Here is a 24,785-nt window from a genome sequence, read left to right as displayed (position 1 = left end):
TAATAAACCCACTACATTTACATAAATAACATTACTTTTATGAAAAATAACTATATTTGCCAAAACAAAAAACAAATTTAACTAGAAGAATGGCACTGTCTTACATGTTTGCAAATCTCTGGAATATCTGGCTTAACAGGAGACAGCCGGACCACCCCTCTGGACCCCCATTTGGTTCAGCATTCAATCTGTTACAATATCCCACATCATTATGTTTTGAAAAACCTCAAAAAATGAGAAGGAAAATAGCAAACACTGTCTTAGATTTATTATGAAAATAGTTTCGACTTACAGGCCCCTGCAAGCAAGCCTGTGATGCAAAGGGGCCTCCACACCCATCTGTGACAACTGTGCACCACACCAGCCCTGTGAGGCAACATGTAAGCTGAGCTGCAAAGAAAATCTCCTTGCCCCTCGGAGCTGAAAAGAAAGCAGTGGGGCCCATTCATAGTGTTTCACATCGTGAAGGAAACCCAGTCAGAATACCAGGCCTCACCTTTACCTCCTGTGATAAATCTTCAGGTTAAGTCTTTCAGTTTATGAAAAGCAGAGGTAAGGGGAAAGGCCAACAGCCACCACAAAACATCTATAACGCGACCCAGGTCTGTCCTACAAGGGAAATGGAAGAGACCTCCACTGAGAGGTAAAGCTCTTCAGGAAGGAACAGCAAAGTGTCCTGGAAGCCTCTCAAGGGACAGTGCCTGCCCTTCCCTACCAAGACAGACAAACAAATTTGAGGTCCAACTCTGCTGCTACCCACTGCTACTTCGAGCAAGTCGTGGGCCTCTCTGTCCCACAGAGTAGATGAAATGACACCAGCAGCGTGAAGAAACTTATTATAAACATCAGTCTATGCAAATTAACAGGAGTACAGATCACAAAACTGCATTCAGCCATGTTGCTGCTACTCAAATATACTTGGCAGTAACACTTCAGTACTACAAACAATGTCAGTTTTCTTAGTCACTGTCTTTATTTAATAAAATAGACAATTTAAGTTTTAAGAATATACAATTTCCCTCAGGGCCTCAATAAAATTATTTCTATTTTGAATGGGAAAAAAGATACATCCCATAAGAATATTTTTCCTAAATCAGCCCTTTTACCACATCACTACTCTAAGAAGATTTGGGAGATTTTTTTCCCTACTACAATCAGGAAGCCCAAAAGAAGGAGATAAGCTCATGAAGTCCATGAAGGGAGCACGGTAGGGGCAGTAAGACACAGTAAACAACTTGGAATTTAAAAAGCCCTGGGAAGGGATGAAAGATGGCAGCATGAACAGGTGAGACAGGAGCTTCCTTTTAAAACCATATATAATACGAAAATATAATTAATACAACTAATCCTGAAAGAGCAACAGGAAAGAGGGCTGCACCAGACTGCATACACCTGGAGAAAAGAATAAACCTCAAGGAACAGGGTAACGTACCAAAGCCGAGGTCCAGTGGGACCCAAGCCCTTCCCCATGGGAGGAAGAGAAATGGAGTGGGGAGGGAGTGGAGGCCTGGGACTGCTGAACACCTAGCTCTGGAGATCTACTCTGAGAGCACAAACCTACATTTCATGCTGCTCTCATAATTAGGTGGGGTGGAAAGCTAACACAGGCAGAATACCTGGAGAGACTGAGATTCCAGGCAGTTGTGGAAAGCAGGGATCCATATCTGGCTGCTCTGGGACAAAAGAAAGGTGGGCGGTCTGAGAGACTTCCTAACAGTGAGAGGGCTGTTAAAGGGGCAAGGACTGCACAGAGCTTACTGTTCAGGAGAAAGGACAGGTATATAAAATTGTCCGGATGCACTCTGCCCAGCAGGTTGGGAACTTTTACAATTTTCAGGCACTCCAGCCCCCTGGCTGGCTACACAGCTCCAAGGAAGCCCTCCATGGTACGCAGCCTGCTGTGCCTCCCTCCCAGCCAGCCCCACCTGGCTCACAAACCGGCAAACCCTACCCTGGCATTAGGCCAGCCAGAGGGAAGCCAATCTGGGAAAGGAGATAGTCTCTCAGGCCATGGAGGTGCACAGATCTCACAACACAAGGGACCAAAGGAAGACAACACCAAGATATATACTAATTAAAATGGCAAAGATCAAGGAAAAGGACAGACTATTAAAAGCAGCCAGAGAGAGAAATAAGATCACATAAAAGGAAAGCCCATCAGGCTATCATCCCACTTCTCAGAAGAAACCTTACAGGCCAGAATGGAGTGGCATGATATATTTAATGCAATGAAGCAGAAGGACCACGAAACAAAAATATGTTATATGGGAGATTATCATTTAAATTTGAAGGAGGGAATTAAACAATTTCCAGATAAGCAAAAGATGAGAGAATTTGCCTCCCACAAACTGTCTCTACAGTATATTTTGGAGGGACTGCTATAAAGGGAAGTGTTCCTAAGGATTAACAGCTGTCACCAGAGGTAATAAAAACACAGTAAAGAAAGTAGAACAGTTAATTACTAAACAAATGCAAAATAAATTAACTACCCCCAAAGTCAATCAACAGATACACAGAGTACAGAATATGATACATAATATATAATGAATGGAGGAGGAAGAAAAGGGAGGAGAAAAAAGAACTTTTAGATTATGGTTGTAATGCCATACTAAGTGAGTTAACTTGGACTCTTACATAGTAAGAAAGTTAACCTTGAATCTTTGGTAAACACAAATCTAAAGCCTGGAATGGCAATAAGTACATACCTATTGATGATCACCATAAATGTAAATGGTCAGAATGCACCAATCAAAAGACACAGAGTCACTGAATGGATAAAAAAAACAAGACCCATCTTTATTCTGCGTACAAGAGACTCACTTCAAACTCAAAGACATACATAGACTAAAAGTGAAGGGATGGAAAAAGATATTTCATGCAACTAATAGGGAGAAAAAAGCAGGTGTTGCAGTATTTGTATCAGACAAAATAAACTTCAAAACAAAGAAAGTCACAAGAGACAAAGAAGGACATTACATAATGATAAAGGGTCAATCTAACAAGAAGATATAATCATTATAAATATCTATGCACCCAACACAGGAGCACCTATATATGTGAAACAAATACTAACCAATTTAAAAGGTGACATAGAATGCAATGCATTCATTCAAAAAGAATTCAGTACACTACTCACTCCAAAGGACAGATTAACCAGACAGAAAATAAGTAAGGAGACAGAGGCACTGAACAATTAGAACAGATGGATCTAACAGACATCTACAGAACTCTACACACAAAAGCAGCAGAAGGCACATTCTTCTCAACTGTACATGGAACATTTTCAAGAACCAATCATATACTAGGCCACAAAAAGAGCCTCAGTAAATTCAAAAGGATTGAAATTGTACCAACCACTTTCTCAGACCACAAAGGTATGAAACTAGAAATAAATTTACGCTAAGAAAATAAAAATTCCCATAAACACATAGAGGCTCCACAACATGCTCCTAAACAACCAATAGATCAATGACCAAATAAAAACAGAGATCAAGCAATATATGGAGAGAAATGACAACAATAATTCAACACTGCAAAATCTGTGGGATGTAGCGAAGGCCATGCTAAGAGGAAAGTATATTGCAACATGAACCTACCTTAGGAAAGAACAATCCCATATGAACACTCTAACTAAACTCACAATTAATGAAACTAGAAAAAGAAGAACAAATGAGGCCCAAAGTCAGTAGAAGAAGGGACATAAAAAAGATTAGAGCAGAAATAAATAAAATCAAGAAGAATAAAACAATAGAGAGAATCAATGAAAGGAAGAGCTGGTTCTTTGAGAAAATAAACAAAATAGGTAAGCCCCAAGCCAGACATATCAAGAAAAAAAGAGAGTCTACACACATAAACAGAATCAAAAATGGGAAAGCAAAAATCACTACAGACACCAAAGAAATAAAAAGAATAATTAGAGAATACTATGGAAAGTTATATGATAACAAACTAGATAAGCAAGAAGAAATGGACAACTTTCTGGAAAAATACAACCTTCCAAGACTGACCCAGAAAGGAACAGAAAATCTGAACAGACCAATTACCAGCAATGAAATTGAACTGGTAATAAAAAAACTACCTAAGAACAAAACTCCTAGACCAGACGGCTTCACTGCTGAATTTTATCAAACATTAAGACTTAATACCCATCCTCTTTAAAGTTTTCCAAAAAGTAGAAGAGGGAATACTCCCAATTATACAAGGCCAGCATCACTGTAATACCAAAACGAGGCAAAGACATGACAAAAAAGAAAAATTACAGACCAATATCCCTGATGAACATAGATGCAAAAATACTCAAAAAATATTAACAAACCAAATTCAAAAATACATCAAAAGGATCATAGACCATGACCAAGTGAGATTCATCCCAGGGATGTAAGGATGGTACAACATTTGAAAGTCCATCAACATCATCCACCACATCAACAAACAGAAGGACAACAACCACATGTTCATCTCCATAGATGCTGAAAAAGCTTTTGACAAAATTCAACATCCATTCATGATAAAAATTCTCAACAAAATGGGTATAGAGGGCAAGCACCTCAACATAATAAAGGCCATATATGACAAACCCACTGCCAACATCATAGTTAACAGAGAGAAGCTAAAAGCTTTCCCTTTAAGATTGGGAACAAAACAAGGATGCCCACTCTCCCACTTTTATTCAACATAGTACTGGAGGCCCTAGCCACAGCAATCAGACAACACAAAGAAATAAAAGGCATCCAGATTAGTAAGAAAGAAGTTAAACTGTCCGTTTGCACATGACATGATATTGCACATAAAAAACCCTACAGAATCCACTCCAAAACTACTAGATCTAATATCTGAATTCAGCAACATTGTGGAATACAAAATTAATACACAGAAATCTGTTGTATTCCTATACACTAATGATGAACTAGCAGAGAGAGATATCATGAAAACAATTCCATTCACAATTGCATCAAAAAGAATAAAATACCTACGAATAAACCTAACCAAGGAAGTGAAAGACCTATACTCTGAAAATTACAGGACACTCATGAGAGAAATTAAAGAAGATACCAATAAATGGAAACACATCCCGTGCTCATGGATAGAAGAATTAATATTGTCAAAATGGCCATCCTGCCTAAAGCAATCTACAGATTGAATGCAATCCCTATCAAAATATCAACAGCATTCTTCAATGAACTAGAGAAAATTGTTCTAAAATTCATATGAAAACACAAAAGACCCCAAATAGCCAAAGCAATCCTGAGAAGGAAGAATAAAGCAAGGGGATTACGCTCCCCAACTTCAAGCTCTACTACAAAGCCACAGTAATCAAGACAATTTGGTACTGGCACAAGAACAGACCCATAGACCAATAGAACAGACTGAAGAACCCAGATATAAACCCAATCATATATGCTCAATTAATATATGATAAAGGAGCCATGGACATACAATGGGAAAATAACAGCCTCTTCAATAACTGGTGTTGGCAAAACCGGGCAGCTGCATGCAAGAGAATGAAACTGGATTATTGTCTAACCCCATACACAAAAGTAAACTCAAAATGGATCAAAGACCTGAATGTTAAGTCATGAAACCATAAAACTCTTGGAAGAGAATGTAGGCAAAAATTTCTTGAATATAAACATGAGCAAATTCTTCCTGAACGCATCTCCTCGAGCAAGGAAAACAAAAGCAAAAATGAACAAATGGGACTAAATCAAACTAAAAAGCTTCTGTATGGCAAAGGACACCATCAACAGAACAACAAGGCATCCTACAGTATGGGAGAATATATTTGTAAATGACATATCCGACAAGGGGTTAACATCCAAAATATATAAAGAACTCACATGCCTCAACACCCAAAAAGCAAATAACCCTATTAAAAAATGGGCAGAGGATATAAAGAGACAATTCTCCAAAGAAGAAATTCAGATGGCCAGCAGACACAAGAAAAGATGTTCCACATCACTAATCATCAGGAAAATGCAAATTAAAACTACAATGAGATATCACCTCACACCAGTAAGGATGGCCAGCATTGAAAAGACTAAGAACAACAAATTCTGGCAAGGATGCAGAGAAAGGGGAACCCTCCTACACTGCTGGTGGGAATTCAACCACTGTGGAAAGCAATATGGAGGTTCCTCAAAAAACTAAGAATAGAAATACCATTTGACCCGGGAATCCCACTCCTTTGAATTTACCCAAAGAATACAAGTTCTCAGATTCAAAAAGACATATGCACCCCTATTACAGCACTATTTACAGTAGCCAAGATATTGAAACAACCTAAGTGTCCATCAGTGGATGAATGGATAAAGAAGACATGGTACATATACACAATGGAATACTATTCAGCCGTAAGAAAGAAACAAATCCTACCATTTGCAACAACATGGATAGAGCTGGAGGATATTATACTCAGTGAAATAAGCCAGGTGGAGAAAGACAAGTGCCAAATGATTTCACTCACTTGTGGAGTATAACAATGAAGCAAATCTGAAGGAACAAAACAGCAGCTAACTCACAGACTCCAATAAGGGACTAGCGGTTACCAACGGGGAGGGGTCTGGGAGGGCGAGTGGGGAGGGAGGAAGAAGGGGATTGAGGAGTATTGTATTTAGTACACAGGGTATGAGGGGTCACGGGGAAGACAGTGTAGCACAGAGAAGGCAAATAGTGAATCTATGGCATCTTGCTGCACTGATGGACAGTGACTGCAATGGGGTATGAGTGGGGACTTGATAAAATGGGTAAATGTAGTAACCACATTGTTTTTTCATGTGAAACCTTCATAAAAAATTTTAATTAAAAATAATAAATAAATAAATAAATAACCCTGATATGACCTTAAGCAAACTATTTACCTCCTCCTGTCTCCAAAAACTGGGGATGCCAACCCTTACTACACAAATAAAAAGACTAAAATGAGGTCATATACACGAAGCCCCACGTATCTGCCAGATAGCAAGCCTTGAGTAAATTTGCTTTCTCTTCTTTGTTCCCCTTCTCAGTCATAAAGCTACCCTGTCTCTTCTGCCTTCCCTGCCTTCTCTAACAATACCTCTACCCCTGCCCCCAGGAGAAACCTCCCACTTCATGAAGACAGCAGCCATTCAGATATAGTCAGTCATTCACACTGCACGCCGAGCTGTGTGCTTCCCCCAAACCCTATCACTGCCACCACCGCCCACCCCATCACTTTCCTGGAGGATGCTCACACTCAGAGTGTCACTCACATAGCACGCACCGTGACCAGGGCCATCTGCAGTGGCGTGCTGCATCCCTGCAGCTTACCTTCACACTGCGTGGCAATGGCCCAGGAACACAGTCAAGGTATGAAACCCAACATGGTATGGTGTTACCATAGTTCTGACACTGGCTGCACTTACTCTCTTTTCCTGCAGTCAGACCTGCACCTTCAGGTGTGAGAAACTAAAGAATAAATGTAGTTGTAATCTGTCATAAATAAAATAAAATCCCATGTTGTTCATCCAGATGGGGTGAAGTTTAAATCACTCAATCCCTTGATGAGTCCTGAAGCGATGGCACCAGTTCACAAGCACAGCCCAGTCCCTCTGCATGTCACTCATCAGTTCACCCTCCTGGAAGATGGCTTCACAGCCTTTCTCTGATGTATGTGGCCTGGATCCCACAACTTCTATTACACTCAGGTACAGACTCATCTCCATACCCTTTTTGGGCAGGGGATTGGTACCAAACCACTCTCCGTCTTCTGTTCTCCATTCTAGATCCCAGTATTTGTGTCTCTCTGTCATATTTTCTTTTTGTTTTGGTTCTTCTGTTATTTTATTTGGGGAGAATATCATTGTTTAAGCATTATTAATCTTTTTTTATAATATCTCATTCATGGCTTTTTGATACATACCTATTACAAAAGCAAATTCTATTCATTCACTCAACAATTATTTACTGAGTGCCAACAAGGTGTCTATCACTAAAGCTGCAGTAGAGTTCATCTCACTTAGAGAACTAAGGTCAACAGGTTGGATTATGGATATAGTCTTTTCACCAAACTATACAGAGTAAGAAACAATACTGATCTGAAGCAATAATTATCAAAGACCTTTCTTTCACAGGGCATAGGAAAAATTAATACTTTAAATAGCATGATAAATCCAAGGAATGCAAAAAGAAGAAAAAAGAGCCCTCTTCTATTTTATGAAATGGATCGATAATTTAGAATTAGAACAAAGAAAACATTTCCAAACCTCATATCCACTGTATTATTCGACTCATGGTCAAACACTTCAAAAGCTTCTTTGATTTTTTTGTGAAATTCTGCTACTGCTAACTCTGCAAAAGATAAAGTAAATTAAATTTATTTTAATTTTGAATTCAAAATAAAAATTTCCATAACTACACTAGAAATTATTAATAAGAACAGAGTCCTAACCTTGTTAATGTATGAATAATTATGCAAAATTAAAAAATTTTAATTATTCACATTCTCTTTACCCTAACCTAACTACTAAACAATTAATTCCTAATCCCTTAATGGCAGAGAATGGGGTGGTACGGTGGTTTAGGAAAGTCGGCCTCAGTGATAAGATGACATTCATGCAGACCTGAAGGAAGGAAAAGGCCAGCCTGATGAGCACCTGCAGGAAGAGCTTTTAGGCAGAGAACAGCAGAGGGAGAATGGTAGGAAACAGGCGTGAATCTGTAGGACAGAGTCCACAGGGCTCTTGAGGCTACTTTAAGGATTTTTTTTTACTTTGAATGAGATGAGAAGCCACTGGAGGGATTCTAGCAGTGACGGGACATGGCCTGGCTTAGATCTGCTTAGGTTATTACAGTAAGAATATGCTGGAAAGGGATGAGGGTGGAAGGAAGCTGCTGCAGTGCTCTGGGTGAAAAACTGATGGTACTTAGTCCAGGATGGTGGCAGGGAGGTTGTAAGAAGGGAGGACTCTGGATGTGTTCTGACAGCAGAACCAGCAGCACTTGCTGACAGGTTTGATGCTACGTGCAGAGAAGAAAAGGGGTGAGGCTGACTTCAAGGTATTTGGCTGAATGGACGAATAAAGGAAAAAATACAATCAAGTCTCAAAATCTGTTTTTGAAATAGTAAGTACAATAGTACAAAGGGAGAGATTAAGTATGAGTTTAGGTAATTATTTTAGTTATAAATACCATCAAATTGTAGAAAATGGGGAATTTTTAATTACTCACATTCCCTCTACCCTAATATCATCACTAATCATTCCACTGTATTTCCCTACCTTCCTTCATACACAACCTTTTACATATACATTTAATAACTACTATTCATCCACTCAACAAAAACTTAGAATGAGCTTACTAGGTACCAGGTTCTGCGTCAGGTGCCGCATCTACATTTATAGCCAGAGAGGTAAGCATCTCATTTTTAGAAAAAAGAAATCAAAGCTCAGAGAGGTTAAACAACTGACCCGGTATCAGAGGTGCCAAGTGGCAGAGTGGGAGTGAACCAGATCTTTCTCACTTGAGGGATCTGCTCTCTACCACCTTCTACCCCACCTAAATAACTGCTATGCCCATAGTTTAAAAACTGTAACTCCTAACATCTTCACTCCAATGTTATATTTTTCCAGGTTAGAACATAATCTACATAACCTTCAACTTTTAACAGTACCAAAGGAATATAACACAATTTACTGATATTATTATAAATATGGCAGTGAACTTTTGCTAATAAGCAAAAAATAACTATCTCATTATTTAAAATTACATTACTTCGATTATAAGTGAGTCTGAATAAAGACCCATATGCTTGTGTATCACCTCTATTTTCTATGTTATGAATTGTCCATGTTCTCTGCTCATCACTATTAGGATCTTCCATTTTTTTCTCAACAATTTGTATGATCTCTTCAAATAATAAAGACTTAACCTATGTTATAATTACTGTAAACAATTTTCCAGGTCAGTTGTTTGCATTTGTTTTTCTACAAAAACTGTTCCATCTTCTGTTTTTAAAAAACTGTTCCATCTCCTTTCTGATCATCAAACTCATATATGATTATTGGAGAAAAAAAAGGATATGGAAGAAAGAACTTAGATTAAGTAAAAATCACTTTAAATTCTACCATGCAGAGTTAACTACTCTTATTGTTGTCCTCTAACCTAATTTTTCACTCAACAATTATGAGCACCTTTCATTCTCAAAAACTATTTATTACATTACCATTTTTATGATTGCTTGGCATTCCATTATAGAGCTTTATAATAGGTTATTTAGGCAACTCCCTAGACGTACACATTTAAGTTGTTTATGATTTTCCATTGTTATAATTTTAGTGAACAATTTTGCCCAGTTCATCTTTCTGCCTTTGTCATATTATCTCACTGAAATACAATGAGTTGAACGCAGTTGAATTTGTGTGGGGTATTGGGCAGGTTCTTATTATCATAATAGTACCTTGGGAAAACCTCACTGGTTATATAATACTGTTACTTCACAAAGCTGGTATTTGCTTTTTAAATTTAAGATTATTTTTAAAGTTTATTATCTTTTGTTTTTATGTAGTCACATCTGTTCAGATTTTTGTATCATTCTTTAAAGCTTAGAAACTTATCCTTTGAGGAATTTCTGGGCTGGTAAGCATGTGGATGTCCTGGCACAGTGACACAACCAAGAGAGGGCATGGGAGCTCCACAACCTTCCCTCATACCTTGCCCTGGCTGTTCTCTTCACCTGGCTATTCCTGAGTTAGGATCTCAGAATAAATATCAGAGGTTGCTTAGTCCAGCTTTTGATTGCAGTAGTGCTGTTTTCTACAATATGCATGAAGTACAGCTCTCCAGCCTTTGCCTAATCACCTCTGCAGCATAGAAAACCACCCTAGGGCAGCCTACCCCAAAGGTAGAGAGTTCTATTATAAAATGTGTTCTTATATTGTGATGGTGACACATTACTAAGCATAAATGATTTTCTTATTATTCAAAAGTTCTTGAGAGAGGAATTATTCTAACTTTTAATCTGGGTCTAAATACAGAATACATGCACTCCAGTGTGTATGCAAGACAATTCAATGGACCATGGAAAGAAAATATTACAATTCCACATATTAAAAAAAAGAAAGAGAACTTACACTTTAAAGGATCATGACGGAGGGGGAAAATCATCCTTTTTCTGGAGATTTGGTAAATACTCAACTCTATTTTCTCATATAATTTAAAAATATATTTACTCTTTAATCCATGTGAAATTTATCTTTACTTGATTCAAAGTGAAAGATTAATTTCTAACCGTAGTGTAGTAATTTCTCATTTATTAAGAATCTGATTTCTTTCCTCCTACTTTATAATGTGTTATAGGCTTTTAAGTGATAGAAACTACCTCTGTTCATTGCACTACTGATTCCATCTTGATTTGCATTTTTAGTCATATGCAATTACCATACTATTTTATTTATTGCCCCTGTATTGGTCCTGTTTAGAAATGTTCATTAATATTCCCACCAGCTTATTCTTCTAAAGGAAATGTGGAAATCCATATAAAATTTAGAAATTCCAAATAAAATACCACTGGGCATTGTATTACTATCACAATGAAGCTATACACTGAGAAAAAATTAACACTTTATGATATTTAGTTTTCACATCGAAGAGATACATAGTAGATACAGATCCATTTTCCTATGCTCAGTTGAACATTATGTATTATGGTTTTCCCCACATAAGTCACACACAATTCTACAAGAAGATTATGCCTGAGTATTTTATGTGGTTTGTAATATTGAAAGGGAATCTTTTTTAAATGTTGTGATTTTTCAAATTTGGGGTAAATACTTAAATTTTTTTGCTATTTATATTCATTTATGTCTTGAAATTTTTAATAATTATAATCCCTTTTCAGTTGATTATTTTATATTTTCTGACAGTACATTTTGTCTCTCCTTTTCAAAATGTATGCTTCTTGTATGTTCATGACTTATGACAATAACCAGAACTAGCAAAACAACTTTAATGTATGAAGTGATAGTGATGATCCTTGTTTTTAAAAAACTTTTATTATTTAGGAGAAATGACAGCCACTTCAACAACTGATGTTGGCAAAAATGGACAGCTACATGCAAGAGAATGAAACTGAATTATTGTCTAACCCCATACACAAAAGTAAACTTGAAATGGATCAAAGACCTGAATGTAAGTCATGAAACCATAAAACTCTTAGAAAACAACATAGGCAAAAATTTCCTGAATGTGTAAACATGAGAAACTTCTTCCTGAACACATCTCCTCAAGCAAGGAAAACAAAAGCAAAAATGAACACATGGGACCACATCAAACTAAAAAGCTTCTGTATGGCCAAGGACACCATTAACAGAACAAAAAGGCATCCTACAGTATGGGAGAATATATTTGTAAATGGCATATCTGACAAGGGGTTAACATCCAAAATATATAAAGAACTAACATGCCTCAACACCCAAAAAGCAAATAACCCTATTAAAAAATGGGCGGAGGATAAGAAGAGACAATTCTCCAAAGAAGAAATTCAGATGGCCAACAAACACATGAAAAGATGCTCCACACCACTAATTATCAGGGAAATGCAAATTAAAACCACAATGAGATATCACCTCACACCAGGAAGGATGGCCAGCATCGAAAAGACTTAAAACAACAAATGCTGGTGAGGATGCGGAGAAAGGGGAATCCTCCTACACTGCTAGTGGGAATGTAAGCTAGTTCAACTATTGTGAAAGCAACATGGAGGTTCCTCAAAAAACTAAGAATAGAAATACCATTTGACCTAGGAATCCCACTTCTTGGAATTTACCCAAAGAATACAGGTTCTCAGATTCAAAAAACTATATGCACCCCTAAGTTTATCACAGCACTAATTCAAGATATGGAAGCAACCTAAGTGCCCATCACTAGATGAGTGGTTAAAGAAGAGGTGGTACGTATACACAATGGAATACTATTTGGCCATAAGAAAGAAACAAATCCTACCATTTGCAACAACATGGATGGAGCTGGAGGACATTATGCTCCGTGAAATAAGCCAGGCGGAGAAAGACAAGCACCAAATGATTTCCCTCATTTGTGGAGTATAACAATGAAGCAAAACTGAAGGAACAAAATAGCATCAGACTCACAGACTCCAAGAAGGGACTAGTGGTTACCAAAGGGGAGGGGTGAAGGAGGGAGGGTGGGGAGGAAGGAAGAAGGGGATTGAGGGGTATCATGATTAATACACATGTCATGGGGAAGACAGTGCATCTCAGAGATGACAATTAGGGACTCTGAGGCATCTTACTACACTGATGGACAGTGACTACAATGGGGTATGGAGGGGGACTCAATAATAAGGGTGAATGTAATAACCACATTGTTTTCCTTGTGAAACATTCATAAGAGTATATATCAATGATACCTTATTAAAAATAAATAAATGAATAAACTATTATTATTTAATATATTAGAACACTAGTCTTTAACCACCAAATATAATGCTGAATTGTGTCTTGAAATAGGTAGTGCTTACAATTTGAGGCAGAATTCTTCTATTCCTATATCTAAATTTGTATATTAAGAAAAGGCATTCTTGAGTATGGATTAAAGTGGGCAGTGGCAGTGTGAGAGGTGAGACAGAAGCCTCCTCCCAAAACCACATATAATACGAAAATATAATTGATACAACTAATCCTGAAAGAGCAACAGGAAAGAAGGCTGCGCCAGACTGCATACACCTTTAAAAGAAAAGAGACCTCACAGAACAGGGTAATGTGCCAAAGCCGTGAACTGGCAGGACCCAAGCCCTTCTCCCACCCCAGCTCACCGGCAGGAGGAAGAGAAATGGAGCGGGGAGGGGGGAGGCCAGAGCTGCTGAACACCCAGCCCTGGAGATCTGCTCTGGGATCACAAAACTACATTGCATGGTGCTCTGGAGATTAGTGGAGTCGGGAAGATAAGACAGTCGAAATACCTGAAGAGACTGAGATTCCAGCCACTTGTGAAAAATAGGGATCCACATCTGGCTGCCCTGGGACAGAAGAAAGGTGGGCAGTCTGAGAGACTTCCTTACAGTGAGAGGGCTGCTAAAGGGGCAAGGATTGCACAGAGTGCACTACTCAGGAGAAAGGACAGGTGGATAAAACTGTCCAGACACACTCTGCCTAGCAAGTTGGGAACTTTCAGGAGCTTCAGGCTCTCCAACCACTGGCTGGTGACGTAGCTAAAATGGCACCCACTGTGATATGCAGCCTGCTGTACCTTCCTCCCAGCCAGCCCACACCAGCTCACAAACTAGCAGTCCCTGCACTGGCATCAGGCCACCCAGAGGGAAGCTCTGCCTATGGCACCTACAAATGCAAAGCATAGAGGCTTACATCTGTGTGCTTGTCACACTGATTCTGGCATTAGAGGAAGGCACAGCAGCCGGGAAGCAGGAAACAGCTCTTTTCTACCCCCAGGCACCAGCACTGCTCTCCTGCAACCCCCAACATCTATCCAGGGGCTGAGCAGCTCCATAGAGCAGAGCTTTGGGGCACTAGAGGGCATCACATACAAATATTAAATGTCCAACGAACCTAGTTCAAACCAAAATCCCACAAACAGTAGAAGGGTAAAGTGAAACTGAACTCATCAATCTTCCTGAAAGAGATTTCAAATAAAAATCATAAACATGCTCATGGAGGTAAAGAAAAATATTCAAGAACTCAGGGAAGAATTCTGAACAGAGATCCAATCATTATGGAATACGGTATCAGAAATGAAACATACAATGGAGGGATTTAAAAGCAGATTAGATATAATGGAGATAATAAATGAAACAGAAATTAGAGAATAGAAATACAAAGAAGCTGAGGCACAGAGAGAATAAAGCATCTCTGAATGAAATAATATTGAGAGAACTATGCAACAATCCAAGTGGAACAATATTCGCATTATAGGAGTACCAGAAGAAGAGAGAGAAAAAGGGATAGAAAGTGTCTTTGAGGAGATAATTGTTGAAAACTTCCCCAATCTGGGGAAGGAGATAGACTCTCAGGCCATGGAGGTGCACAGATCTCCCAACACAAGGGAACCAGGGAAGACAACACCAAGACATATAATAATTAAAAGGCAAAGATCAAGGACAACAAACAGAATATTAAAAGTAGCCAGAGAGAGAAAAAAGATCACATACAAAGGAAAGACCATCAGGCTATCATCACACTTCTCAACAGAAACCTTACAGGCAAGAAGGGAGTGGCATGATATATATAATGCAATGAAACAGAAGGGCCTTCAACCAAGAAAACTCTACCCAGCAAGATTATCATTTAAATTTGAAGGAGGGATTAAACAATTTCCAGATAAGGAAATACTGAGAGAATTTACCTCCCACAAGCTGTCTCAACAGTATGTTTTAGAGGGAGTGCTAAAGATGGAAGTGGTCCTAAAACTAAATAGATGTCACCAGAGGAAATAAAACCAAAGTAAAGAAAGTACAACAATTACTAAGCACATGCAAAATCAAATCAACCACAGTGGTTACCAAAGGGGAGGGGTGTGGAAGGGCAAATGGGGAGGGAGGGAGAAGGGGATTGAGGGGCATTATGTTTACTACACATAGTGTGGGGTATCATGGGGAAAACACTGTAGCAAAGAGAAGGTAAATAGTAAATCTGTGGTATCTTACTACACTGATGGACAGTAACTGCATTGGGGTATGGGTGGAGACTTGATAACATGGGTAAATGTAGTAATGACATTGTTTTTTATGTGAAACCTTCAGAAGAGTATATATCAATAATACCTTAATAAAAAATTAAATTAAGAAAAATCAAATCAACCACTCCCAAAAGTCAGTTAAGGGATAGACAAAGAGTACAGACTATGACACCTAATATATAAAAAATGGAGGAGGAAGAAAAAGGAGGGAAAAAAAAAGAACCTTTAGATTGTGTTTATAATAGCATAGTAAGTCAGTTAAATTTGACTGTTGGATAGTAAGGAAGTTACCCTTGAACCTTTGATAACCACAAACCTAAAGCCTACAATGGGAATTACATGCCTATCAATAATCACCCTAAAAAGTAAATGGTCTGAATGCACTAATCAAGAGACAGACTCACTGAATGGATAAAAAAACAAGACCCGTCTATATGGTGCCTACAAGAAACTCACTTCAAACCCAAAGACATACACAGACTAAAAGTGAAGGGGTGGAGAAAGATATTTCATGCAAGTAATACGGAGAAAAAAGGAGGAGTTGCAATACTTGTATCAGACAAAACAGACTTCAAAACAAAGAAAGTCTCAAGAGACAAAGAAGGACATTATATAATAATAAAGGGGTCAGTCCAACAAAAGGATATAACCATTATAAATATCCATGCACCCAACACAGGAGCACCTACATGTGTGAAACAAATACCAACAGGATTAAAGGGGGATATAGAATGCAATGCATTCATTTTAGGAGACTTTAACACTTCACTCACTCCAAAGGACAGATCAACCAGATAGAAAATAACTAAGGAGACACAGGCAGTGAACAACACATTAGAACAGATGGGCCTAACAGACGTCTACAAAACACTCCACCCAAAAGCAACAGGATACACATTCTTCTTAACTGCACCTGGAACATTTTCAAGAATAGATCATATACTATGCCCCAAAAAGAGCCTCAGTAAATTCAAAAAGATTGAAATTGTACCAACCAGCTTCTCAGACCACAAATGTATGAAACTAGAAATAAATTACACAAAGAAAATTACAAAGCTCACAAACACACAGAAGCTTAACATCATGCTCCTAAATAATCGATGGATCAATGACCAAATAAAAACAGAGATCAAGCAATATAGGGAGACAAATGACAACAATCACTCAACAGCACAAAATCTGTGGGATGCAGTGAAGGCTGTGCTAATAAGGAAGTATATTGCAATACAGGCCTACCTCAGGAAAGAAGAACAATCCCATATGAACAGTCTAAACTCACAATTAATGAAACTACAAAAGAAGAACAAATGAGGCCTGAAGTCAGTAAAAGGAGGGACATAAGGTTAGAGCATAAATAAATAAAATCGAGAAGAATAAAACAATAGAAAGAATAAATGAAAGCAGGAGTTGGTTCTTCAAGAAAGTAAACAAAATAGATAAACCCCTAGCCAGACTTATCAAGAAAAAAAGAGTCTAAACACATAAACAGAATCAGAAATGAGAAAGGAAAAATCACTACGGATACCCCAGAAATACAAAGAATTATTAGATAATACTATGAAAAATTATATGCTAAGCCAAGATATGGAAGCAACCTAAGTGTCCATCAGTAGATGAATGGATAAAAAAGAGGTGGTACATATACACAATGGAATACTATTTGGCCATAAGAAAGAAACAAATCCTACCATTTGCAACAACATGGATGGAGCTGGAGGATATTATGCTCCGTGAAATAAGCGAGGCAGAGAAAGACAAGTGCCAAATGATTTTCCTCATTTGTGGAGTATAACAATGAAGTAAAACTGAAGGAACAAAATAGCAGCAGACTCAGAGACTCCAAGAAGGAACTAGTGGTTACCAAAGGGGAGGGGTGTGGGAGGGCAGGTGGGGAGGGAGGGAGAAGGGGATTGAGAGGTATTATGTTTAGTACACATGGTGTGGGGATCATGGGGAAAACAGTGTAGCACAGAGAAGGCAAATAGTAAATCTGTGGCATCTTACCATACTGATGGACAGTGACTGCATTGGGTATGGGTGGGGCTTGATAATATGGGTAAATGTAGTAACCACATTGTTTTTTCATGTGAAACCTTCATAAGAGTGTATATCAATAAAACCTTAATAAAAAAACTAAAAAGAAAAAGTATAATTATATGCTAACAAACTGGATGACCTAGAAGAAATGGACAACTTTCAAGAAAAATACAACCTTCCAAGGCTGACCCAGGAAGAAACAGAAAATATGAATAGACCAATTACCAGCAAAGAAACTGAAGTGGTAATCAAAAAAACTACGTAAGAACAAACTGCGTGTTTCAGATGGTTTCACGGCTGAATTTTATCAAACATTTAGTGAAGACTTAATACCCATCCTCCTTAAAGTTTAAGCCAATGAGTTGGAATACTTCCAAACTCATTCTATGAGGCCAGCATCAATCTAATACCAAAACCAGACAGACACCACAAAAAAAGAAAATTACAGACCAATATCCCTGATGAACATAGATGCAAAAATGCTCAACAAAATATTAGCAAACCGAATTAAAAAATACATCAAAAAGATCATACATCACGATCAAGTAGGATTTATTCCAGGGATGCAAGGATGGTACAATATTAGAAAATCCATCAACATCATCCACTACATCAATAAAAAGAAGGACAACAACTACATGATCATCTATCTCCATAGATGTTGAAAAAGCATTTGACAAAATTCAACACCCATTCATGATAAAAACTCTCAACAAAATGGGTATAGAGGGCAAGTACCTCAACATAACAAAGGCCATATATAACAAACCCACAGCCAACATCATACTTAACAACGAGAAGCTGAAAGCCTTTCCTTTAAGATCAGGAACAAGACAAGGATGACCACTCTCTCCACTTCTATTCAACATTGTGTTGGATATTCTATACAGAGGATCTGAGCAAGAAAAGAAATAAGAGATCCAAATTGAAAAGGAAAAAGCAAAATTATCTCTGTTCATATACAAGATGACATGTAGAAACCTGAAGATTTCACACACATAGGGAACTGTTAGAGCTAATAAAATCAGCAAAGATGCAGGATACAAAATCCACAGACACAAACTGGCTGCATTTCTATACAGCAACAATAAAAATCTGAAAAGAAAATTTTTAAAATTCCATTTACAATAGCATCAAAAAGAATAAAATACTTAGCAATAAATTTAACAAGCAAAGTGAAAAGACCTGTGCTCTAAAAACTATAAAACATAACTGAAAGAAATTAAAGACTAAGTAAGTTGAAAGAAGTCTCGTGTTCACAGGCTGGAAGAGTTAAGCTGTTAAAAGGACAATACTCCCCATTACATTCTTAATTGTTTCACCACCATCCCTACCCATGTTGAAGTTGTAACCTACAATACCACAGAATGTAATCTTATTTTCTATAGTATCATTGCAATTTTAAGTATTAGGTTAAAATGAAGTCATACTGGAGTAGAGTGGGCCTCTAATCCAATATGACTGGTGTCCTTACAAAAAGGGAAAATTTGGGCAAAGAGACAATTACACACAGAGGGTAAACACCAAGTGAAGATAAACGTGGATATCAGAGTGATGCAGTAGAAGACAAGGAACACCAAAATTGGCCATCAATGCACCATGAGAGAGAGAGATGCAACAGGTTCTTCCCAGATCCCTCAGAAGAAACCTATCTTGCCAACACCATAGTGTCACACTTCCAGCCTCCACCACTGTGAGACAATTCCTGTTGTTTAAGCCATGCAGTTTATGGTACCATGTTACAGCAGCCCTAGCAAACTAATACACTGCCCAAAACAATCTACACACCCAGTGCCATCCTTATCAAGATCCCAATGGTGTTTTTGTTTTTTTCTCAGAAAAAGAAAACCCATTCTGAAATTCATGTGGAATCTCAAAGGACCCAGAAAAATCTTGAAAAAGAAGAACAAAGTTAAAGAACTCACTCTTCCTGATTTCAAAACTTACTACAAAGCTACAGTAATCAAAACACCATGGTACTGGCATAAGAACAGACATACAGACCAAAGAGATAGAATAAAAAGTCCAGAAATAAACACTCACATACATGGTCACTTGATCTTTGACAAGGGTGCCAAGAACACTGAATGGAGAAAGGACAGGCTTTTCAATAAACAGTACTAGAAAAACCTAGCTATCCACATACAAAAAAATGAAGTTGGATCCTTATCTTACACTACACACAAAAATAAACTCAAAAGGCGTCAACCTAATATAAGGACTGAAATTATAAAATTTTAGGAGAAAAACATAGGGGGAAATCTTCCTTATATTGGATTTGACAATGATTGCTTGGATATGACACCAAAAGCACACACAACAACCAAAAAAGTTCATAAACTGGTTATCAAATTTAAAACTTTTATGCATCAAAGAACACTTCTGAGAGAATAAAAAGACAACCACAAAATGAGAGAAAATGTTTGTAAAGCATATATCTGATTAGTGATTAATATCTAGAAAATATAAAGAACTCCTACAACTAAACAAAAAATAATAATTCAATTTAAAAATATGTAAAGGACTTGAATAAACATTTCTCAGAAGAAATTATACAAATGGCTAATAAGTACATGAAAAGATGCTCAACATCACTAGTCTTTAAGGAAATGCAAATCAAAGCCACAGTGAGATAACACCTCACACCCATTAGGATAGCTCTTATTATAAAAATGGAAAATAACAAGTACTGGTGAGGACCTGGAAATATTGGAATCCTTGGGTATTTCTGTGGAAATACAAAGTATACAACCACTTAGATGTATGGCATATATGATAGGATGGCAGTTCCTCAAAACAGTATGGCAGTTTCTTAAAAAAATAAAAACTTAATCACTATACAACCCAGCAATTTTACTGCTGGGTATACACCCAAAAGAAATCAAAGCAGAGCCTTGAGCAGAAATTTGTACACCAATGTTCATAGCATCATTATTGACAATATCCAAATGGTAGAAACAATCCAAATGTCCATTGATGGATGAATGGATAAACAAAATATGGCATATACATACCATGGCATATCATGCAGCCTTAAAAAGGAAGGAAATTCTGACACAGCCTACAACATAGATGAACCTTGAGGACATTAAGTGAAATAAGCCAGACACCAGAGGACAAATACTATATGATTCCACTTATATGCTAGTCAAACTCATAGAGACAGAAAATAGAATAGTGGGTGCCAGGGGTGGGTGGGGGTGGGAAGGAGCTATTGTCTAATGGGTACAAAGTTTCTGTTTGGGATGATGAAAAAGTTCTGAAAAGAATGGTGGTGATGGTTGCACAACAATGTGAATATACTTAATGTCACTGAACTGTATACTTAAAAATGGTTATAGTGGAAAATTTAATATTATGTATATTTTACCACAATTTTTTAAAAAGCTTCCTCGTAAGTTTGACTAATGAGTACATTAGTTAAAATGTGTAAAGAATTAGATTAATGCCCAATCCATATTAATATCTATACATGTTTTAGGTAAAATGGCTCAATCTAGGATTAAATGAGGTTCTATTTCAAAATATGCTATCACAGGATCAAAGATTATTCAAACTGATGAGGCTAGACATGAATGAACTCTCGATGGAGGAAAAAAATGTATCTGAAATCTTCAAATTCCCTATTATTTAAATAGATTAAAACAAAGAAGGGTTGACTTTTGTAAAAAATTCAGTTACTCTGCCAGACTCCATAGTCATATTGGTAGCTGACAATTCTACCTGTGACAGTAAGCCCAGAGCTCAAGAAGGAAATAGCACTTATTGGCCAGACTGCACTACAGTATTTCAGAACTAGTAAGATCAGACTGTGAATAAACAGCACAGTAAATAAATACACTTCATGCTAATTCAAAGGTATTGTTACTTATAAAAATAAATGGCTCATACATTTTAGACAATAAAATGGGTTTAAGAATTCTAATGCTCCTTCTCAACACTGGACATATGTAATCCATATACCCCAAACTTCAGATCCCAGCATTGCCAGCTAATATGTGACCTCGTGCAAGTTACTTAACTTCTCTGTGCCGTTATCAAACGTTCCAGGCAGTTAAGCCAACCAGCAAGCCAAAACCAAACTAAAGCATCATTTTCTTCTTGCCTTTTTCTGGCTGGTGATTCTTTTAAGTATTCCTGACTTCTTTTATTTAATTAGATTTTTCATCATAAAAATTTAAAAAGCCAGATTGTGTATATTCTTGCCAAAATATAAGACATGGTCTCATCTTATTTGCTAAAAAACCATGGTAACATGTCAAAAAGCTACATTAACCTAGTAACATTTTCATCTTAACAGCTTAGTGAAAGCTTTAGAAGTTTTGTCAGAAAAAATATATTTAAACTATTCAAATTAAAATATAACAATATGTCTTTGCAATAATGGATATGAATGTTAGCTAAAAATATTTGGCAACTTAACTCAAATCAACATTTCAAAACAACTGAAATAATGCCCCTGTTTTTAAATATTTCACGCAATAGTAACTTTTATCTGGAAAAATACTGCAGAATATCAGAATATAACAAATGAGGTACCTGAGGAAATTATTACATTTTAAGATATAAATTTTTTACCTATAAGTTTATTAGAATGACATGCAGTATGACCAAATGTGTTATCACTAATCTTTAAAAATATTTTGGTAATCAAAGCACTTCTATGTATTTGTGCACATGTAACATTACTATAAGGTGGAACTAACTGTAGCCCATTATATCTTCATTAGCTATTAACACACGACAGGTTAGAATTTTATACGAATTTTGAGAAACTTCCATGAAGTGTTTGGATGATAATGTATTTAGGTCAGTAGAGAAAAAATGCAACTGAAATCGACAGACTCTAGAGTTGAAAGAGAATTTAGAACTCTATTAATGGAAGAATCCCCTCTGAAACATAATGATGTGTCATGGATCAGGGCTGGTTCATTCTCCACTGTAAAGACTAATCACTTGTTTTTGTTTTTGTTTTTAAGAAGCATTGCATTGACTATCGCCAGCACTAATAAAAAATGTGTTTACTGAGGTCCTACAGAAATTTAGAACGATCCATACTCAGGCCCCCTTCAGACAGCACAAAGTCTTATTTAAACTTAGTAATCATACTAATAGAAATGTAAATAAAGACATAATTCATAAATGCGTTCTGGAAATAATCAATTTCCTGCTATAGAACATGTTTAAACTATGACTTGTACATATATGAGAAAATGGTTAGTTGATAACCCAAATAATTCTGTCTATTTAATTCACAGTTATAACTAATTCAATATCAGAAATGTTATCTCAAAAATTAAATAAAGCTAAAATGAATAGGTAAGCTTTCAGTAAGGCATAGGCAATTTTGCCAAGCTTGGGGGAAAATAGTAGCAATCGTATATTTAATTTCACAGAAATGTCATGTTCAGCAGGTATTCTAGAAAATGTTTCTTTTTACATAGTGACCATTTAGCAAAAAAATTAATGATCATATGTGAAAATAAGCACTTTTACAAGGTGGTCATATGGTAACATAATACCAGAAATACTAGTTAACAAGCACATTTTTATAACAGAACTACTGCACTATATATGCCTCATTTCAGACTACTTTGTGTATTTTAAAATACTTGTATACTGACTGAAGGTTTATCTATTTTGATAAAATAAGAATCTTAGAAATATCTTTTGTTAAGAGTTTTACAAACACAAACATGTTTCAATTAGTCTACCTTCCATTCCCCATGCATTCTTAACGGTTTTTTTCTAGCTATCAATTTTAAGTGTGGTTTTAAAAACAATATCCTTTATATTAACTTGGTCAAGTGTTTTTCTCTTCCTTAAAAAATAATTCAAATTAATAAAAAGCAAAATTGTACTATGATGCAGTTTCAGAAAATAAACTAAAAAACAGAGGAAAGGTTCAAGTTTTTGCTCCGCATCCTTACAATGAGATGTAGCTATGTGGAGTGCACAAGGTAGGCAGAACTTAAGATCATTAAGGGTCTTTTTTGTAAGACACATTAAAGGATTTGGATTTTATCTGAGAGCAAGAGAGAGCAGGGAAGAGTTTTAAAGTAGGGAGTCTCTGGCTAGATTTATAATCTAGGAGGAGCAGCCCTCTCCGTGCCATGAGGGAAATCGACTGGAGACAGAGACTGTGAGGAGACCACAGCAAGCCAGAGCCCAGATGAGTGGTCCCCACTGCACCCCCTGCTTCCCCAGGGCACCGTGACTGCTAGGCTGCTCCCTCCCCACCACATTAGACCAAATCCAGTGGTCAGAGGCCTCATCTCTTCTCAGGACTGCTATGGCCCCAAGTCTATACCTGAGAAAATGTATATAAAATACTTAGAATACATATGTCAACATATGCTAAGTATGTATGTATGTATGTAAACACTTAATGGTTATTAACTGTTAATAACTATTTAACACCTAACCACTCAAACCATCTACCTCCCCATTCCCTACCTTGGTTCATGCCCCTCTCCTGCCTGTTACTCTCCTCTCATTTTTTTCCTGCTGACTTTTGGACCTTCAAGATGCTGCTCCTGTAACTGCCTTCACCAAGTCTCCACCCATAAATCCTCAACCTTCCTTCTCTCATTCTCTAGGCTGAGTCAAGCACCATTCTCCATGATACCACAGCACCCTGTCCTTACTTCTCTTCATTCATGCAATATTTATTTAGCACACTTACTGCATATAGACACTGAAGACACGGTGGAGAACAAATGTACTGATGTTCCAATGGAAAATCAGATATTAAACAAATTACACAAATAATTATAATCATGATTAAGTTACTGTAATCAATTGTGTCTGTGTTTCTACACTAAATATTAAAGTCTTGCAAAGCTATATCTAATTCATCTTTGTATCTCCAGAATTCACCAATGTCTGGCATAAAATACATACTCATAAATAATCTTAACTGAAAAAAAGGAAGCTTAATTAATGAAGGAAAGTCCTAGAGAAGACAAGAGTGGATGAGATCATGAATACAAATAAGAAAATTAGCCTTGAACAAAAGAAGGAACAGTTCTCTACTAAAATAAGGAGAGGATTGATGAAGTTTATCTTTATGTTAAAAAGCAGAG

The 24,785-nt window shown here is 37.1% G+C and overlaps 1 protein-coding gene across 1 annotated transcript in view; it reads right to left on the bottom strand.

The window, feature by feature from the left end:
* The window catches only part of DRC8 (dynein regulatory complex subunit 8), a 154,896-nt gene that overhangs the window by 105,516 nt on the left and 24,595 nt on the right, over window positions 1-24,785 (bottom strand). The window contains exon 2 of the mRNA XM_037013697.2: window positions 8,223-8,307. Coding sequence (XP_036869592.2) covers window positions 8,223-8,307 — 85 coding nt within the window. The remainder of the gene's footprint in view (window positions 1-8,222; window positions 8,308-24,785) is intronic.

The sequence above is a fragment of the Manis javanica genome, chromosome 11 (genome assembly GCF_040802235.1).
Source record: "Manis javanica isolate MJ-LG chromosome 11, MJ_LKY, whole genome shotgun sequence".
Classification (NCBI taxonomy): Eukaryota; Metazoa; Chordata; class Mammalia; order Pholidota; family Manidae; genus Manis; species Manis javanica.
The sequence above is the reverse complement of the archived record's forward strand: the minus strand, read 5'-3'. Positions and strand labels throughout refer to the sequence as shown.